General features: G+C 36.8%; 1 protein-coding gene across 1 annotated transcript; it reads right to left on the minus strand.

Annotated features, from left to right (window-relative positions):
• Window positions 1–947: 947 nt before the first annotated feature.
• LOC141097879 (transcription factor HES-5-like) lies at window positions 948–3,571 on the minus strand. Its single transcript, XM_073585381.1, has 3 exons — window positions 3,473–3,571; window positions 3,181–3,361; window positions 948–1,975 (listed from the first exon to the last, which is right to left on the minus strand). Exons 1-3 carry the CDS (start codon window positions 3,530–3,532, stop codon window positions 1,707–1,709), a joined length of 510 nt encoding a protein of 169 aa, XP_073441482.1. The 5' UTR covers window positions 3,533–3,571; the 3' UTR covers window positions 948–1,706.
• Window positions 3,572–5,413: the final 1,842 nt, after the last annotated feature.

Genomic DNA, 5,413 nt, shown 5'->3' on the forward strand with positions numbered 1-5,413 from the left:
AAAAATGTGCATTTAGATAATAATTTGCTTTTATTACATTTTTATAGTTGGATTTTTATTGTTGCAGTTCTTGGTTGATTCCCTGCTATTTAGTAACTATATTTACTAATTATACCTGGCTGCATTGCCAGGCTATAATTTCTGCTACCCATGGTTTGGGCACACATGAATCAGATGGCAGGTTCCTCTTAAAGGGAATCTGTCAGCAGGATTTCACACTCCAAACTATTTATATGCACATGTAGCTCTTTCATTGCCAACTCCAGCAATACCTTTAAAAGGCAAGGATGTTCCTCCATTACTGAGAAATTACCGTTTTAATTTATATGTAAATGAAGCTGAAGAGCTATGGTAGATCTGAAGCCTCTGTCACTCCAGCTCTATTCTAGTCGCCTCCTCCTGCTTGAATGACATCTCCTTTGCCTGGAATCACTCAGCACAGAGGCTGTAAGTCTAGAAGGAGTTGGAAACCCTGGGTGGGGAGCTGGAGTAATGGAGGCTTCAGATCTACCATAGCTCTTCAGGCTAATTTGCATATCAATTCAAACTCTGGTTTCTCAGTAACAGAGGAACTGACTGACCATGTAAAGGTATTGATAGACTTGTCTTTGAAAGGTCTTCATGAGCATATAAATCGTTTGGGGAGTGAAATCCTGCTGACAGATTCCCTTTAAAGCATAATGAGATATTGTAAGGCCTGTAGACTTCTATGGGCAATGTAATATGGCATATTATGTGGGTTACAATAAGCTGTAGTACAGAATAGTGCATGAAGACTTATACATGGTGCAAGATTAACACAGATAAACCCTTGTGTTATACAGTGTCCCATCAAAAATGGACACAATATATTCTTTTTTTTACTAATTATTATACAGTACTTAATACGTAATAGTTTACATAAATACGGAACTTGCATTATAATTAAAAAAGGAAAGAAAACAACATTTCCTATATAAAAGTATATTTAATTCTCACTTAATAAAGACAAGTAAAAGCGCATATATAATATGCAGACAAGAACATAATTCCAAAGTCCTCTTTAGAAGCAAAACACTTTGCAATTACAGAAGACAATCATGACTTTCAAAATGAAATACATTGTCCTCACTTCGCCTTTATCATAAAGCATAAACTATTTTATCAAAATTAACAAGTAGTAGAAATATTCTACATACATAATACATAACCCGGATCAGGACTCGGCCTGGGATCAGACTACAGGGCTTGGGAGCACATAGGGCTCGGCGTCCTAGTATTAGGGTTATGGGCTTATGTTTAAAGCTACAAGCTTTTACATCGAACCTTGAGAATTTTCTCATACAGAAGCAATCTAGAAATAGATATCGCAAAAATATTTGTATGTGCAGTCAGAAAACTGCAGGTACCATGATGGGGGCGTGTAGGGAGGCCGCTCGTCATGATACTAGAAATTATAAAATCAATCAATACAGCTGTGATAAGGTTGTACCCCACCACCGCTCTGTGGCCCAGATCTTGATAGAGATCTACAAACGTTGCAGTATGCAATACAGGTGAACAGAGGTCAGACTCTAACTTTGAGTCATCAGCCACACTCTGTTCTTTCAGAGAAGAATCTATCAACCTCCTAGCATTCGAGGTCGAGGAAAATGTTTCCTACAGAGCAAGAGGACAACGACTGAATATACTTCTAAGTCCTCTGGGTTCGTGAGTGAAGAGTCTATCTACCAAGGTCTCCAGAGTGCGCTGCAGCTGCTGCTACTCAGATCTGAGGGCTTGATGTGACAGTATCTGGCAGGAGATGAAGGAGAAGATGATGATGAAGAAGAAGAAGACATGGTGGCCTCTTCATTCAGCTTGAAATGGTTCAAAAGTCTGAGTTCTGTTGTCCTTTGATTTTGGTGGAGGGCGAGGAAGCTGAGGACTTCATTGAAGCATCTGTTGTAGCCATCACTGAACTCAATGTGTAGACTGTTATTTTGATGGACTATGTCTGAAAAAGAAGAAGAACGTTAGGTACTTGGCTAGAATGCAAACAAATTATACAAACTATATATATAGTGTAGCCTTTAAATACAAATATATTGTATATATATGGTTTAGTCTTGAAATACAAAAAAAGGAGATAAAAAATATAAAAATATATACATACTTTTTGTATTCTTTAAGACTAAACTATACTTATATATATGGTAAGTTTAGTCATGAAATACAAAAAAAAAATGTTATATATATATATATAATATAAATATTTTTCTTAACTGTTTGAAGCATGGAAAGTTATGAAACTTTACAAATCATCATTTTATTATTTTATTAGGGGATTTATTTTCATTTCTGAAAAATTTTTTTTGTATGTAACTAGGTTTCAAACCCCTGTTTTCCTCTAGTCTATGTGCTTACTTGCCTTTAGTCCATTGATAGCAGAACATACTCTTTTGGAGCACAGATGATGGCAGTGATGGGTCAGTCCCTATCTCCTCCTCTGAGTGTTCTGCTTATCAGTCCCTATCTCCTGCAGCAGATTATCCCCAGAGTTTGTAAGATAAAGGAGCTGCACTGACACTTTCTCTGCCATCATCAGTACTCCAAATGAGAATGTTCTAATATCAATGCAGCTAAAGGCTTGCAAGCAGATTGGGAAAAAGCAGGGGTTTGTAAGTTACTAGTACCTACATGCATTTGTTTTTACAAATATGAAGATAAAGCCCCAAATACGGTACGTGCAAAGTTTCAAATTTTCCATACAGACAAAAATCTTAAACAAAAATGAAAGTTTAGTTACATTTTAAAAATTAAAAATGTTAAGTTTTATTAAAATGTGAGAAGTTTTAGTCAGCGGAGATTTGGGTGCTGAAACCTTACTGATTTCTACAAAGAAGGGGCAAGCGCTGAAAATGGGCTCATGGAAAGTCTGTCTTCAGTCTCGGAGCTGTTCTTGGACTTGTAAAAAGTTTCTGCAGCCCATCTCCAGCCTTGGAGGAGCGCAGCGCTTGGATGAGCTCTTCTGCCCCTTTGTTTTAGAGATTTTTGAGGTTCTCAGCACTTGGACCAACACTGATTTAGATTTCTAGGATGATTTTATGACATTTCAAAAGTTTTCTAAAAGTCCAATTACACTTTTAACAACCAACTTCTTACAACCATGGCAAATTCTAGAAGGATTAGGATAAGCTAAATGTGAAAAGACATACTCACTGTTGGTTGTGGGTAGAGTCTGCTGCTTGAGGTAGGTGACGGCCATCTCTAGTATGTCGGCCTTCTCCAGCTTGACATTGGGCTGTTGCTTGCGGAACGCCTTTTCCATGAGAAGCTTGAGTTGCTCGATGCTGCTATTAATCCTATCTCTGCGCATCTTCTCCACGATGGGTTTCCTCATCTGTAGACGGAGGATACATCGCATTACTACATTGTCACCTTGTGTCTTCTACATGTATAGTTGTTCAATATTTCTCGATTGTTGCACTACACGTCGCATTTTGGCTCTTACCTTATTTTTTTCCTTTGGGGAGACCTTGTGCTCCTCCAGGTACACCGTGACGGGCGCCATGGATAGAGATGATCAGATCCTTGGATGTAGTGTTGTGGCGGAGCCTCCTCTTTATACTCCTCGGACTGGCTAACGATATGTGAGTCTCAGGTCTGATCTAGTTTCCCACACTCTGCAGCCAATGGTAGGACGTGGACGGACAATAGAGGAGGCGTCCATTATGTCATGCTGCATTGACAGTGAATGGCTGGGGCATAATAAGCTCAGAGGAGCAGGTGGGGAGTGTGTGAGCGGGATACAGTGTGCTGGGAAAAAGCTTCCGTTACCAGTACCGGACCACTGACTAATGCCCCGATCAATAGCATTCTGCCAACACACACTTAGCAATTCGCAGCAATTCAGGAATTTCTTAGCGCTTTGCTTTTCGCGGGAAGATGCTAATCACAAGAGACAGAAATGAGTGGGATAACACTCTAATCTCTGGTGGGATAACACTCTAATCTCTGGTGGGATAACACTCTAATCTCTGGTGGGATAACACTCTAATCTCTGGTGGGATAACACTCTAATCTCTGGTGGGATAACACTCTAATCTCTGGTGGGATAACACTCTAATCTCTGGTGGGATAACACTCTAATCTCTGGTGGGATAACACTCTAATCTCTGGTGGTACACGTGCATACACTCAGAGACCCACCAGCGACAGATAGAGAGATAGGAGGATAGATAGACAGATGATAGATAGATAATAGATAGATATGAGAGCTAGATCGATAACAGATAGATAGATAATAGATATGAGAGATAGATAGATATATAATAGATAGATAACAGATAGATAGATAATAGATAGATATGAGAGCTAGATCGATAACAGATAGATAGATAATAGATATGAGAGATAGATAGATATATAATAGATAGATAACAGATAGATAGATAATAGATAGATATGAGAGATAGATAGATATATAATAGATAGATATGAGAGCTAGATCGATAACAGATAGATAGATAATAGATATGAGAGATAGATAGATAACAGATAGATAGATAATAGATAGATTTGAGAGATAGATAGATAGATAATAGATAGATATGAGAGATAGATAGATATATAATAGATAGATAACAGATAGATAGATAATAGATAGATATGAGAGATAGATAGATATATAATAGATAGATATGAGAGCTAGATCGATAACAGATAGATAGATAATAGATATGAGAGATAGATAGATATATAATAGATAGATAACAGATAGATAGATAATAGATAGATTTGAGAGATAGATAGATAGATAATAGATAGATATGAGAGATAGATAGATATATAATAGATAGATAACAGATAGATAGATAATAGATAGATATGAGAGATAGATAGATATATAATAGATAGATAACAGATAGATAGATAATAGATAGATATGAGAGATAGATAGATAATAGATAGATAACAGATAGATAAATAGATAGATAATAGATTGATATGAGAGATTGATAGATAATAGATAACAGATAGATAGATAATAGATAGATATGATAGAAGTAAAAGATAGATAACACTGGTCAACAGCATTTTTGGTGCCAAAGATATTTCATCGAATTTAGGGTATTTTTGGGGTGCTGATTCTGAATATGTCATCAGTTTTGCCAGATTGGCTCAAGTTTTTGAGATTTTTGGTATCTTATTTATAGCACTTGTTGGTAAATGCGACGCATCATCTCATTAATTTCTTTGGATTAGTACTTGAACTGAGCAGTTCTCAATATAGTTTTGTGTTAATTAGTGTTCTAAAAGTTTGTTCATAGCTTGATTTTTGCACTAACTTTATGTTGTTGTCTGTTTTCCAGTGAAAAGCATGAACTCATCATGAAGAAGTTGTCTTAACGATCCAGACTCATTCTGTTACATTTGTGGTGAATATACACTG

The sequence above is a fragment of the Dendrobates tinctorius genome, unplaced genomic scaffold (assembly GCF_039654945.1).
Source record: "Dendrobates tinctorius isolate UK_male_01 unplaced genomic scaffold, ASM3965494v1 ptg000086l, whole genome shotgun sequence".
Taxonomy (NCBI): Eukaryota; Metazoa; Chordata; class Amphibia; order Anura; family Dendrobatidae; genus Dendrobates; species Dendrobates tinctorius.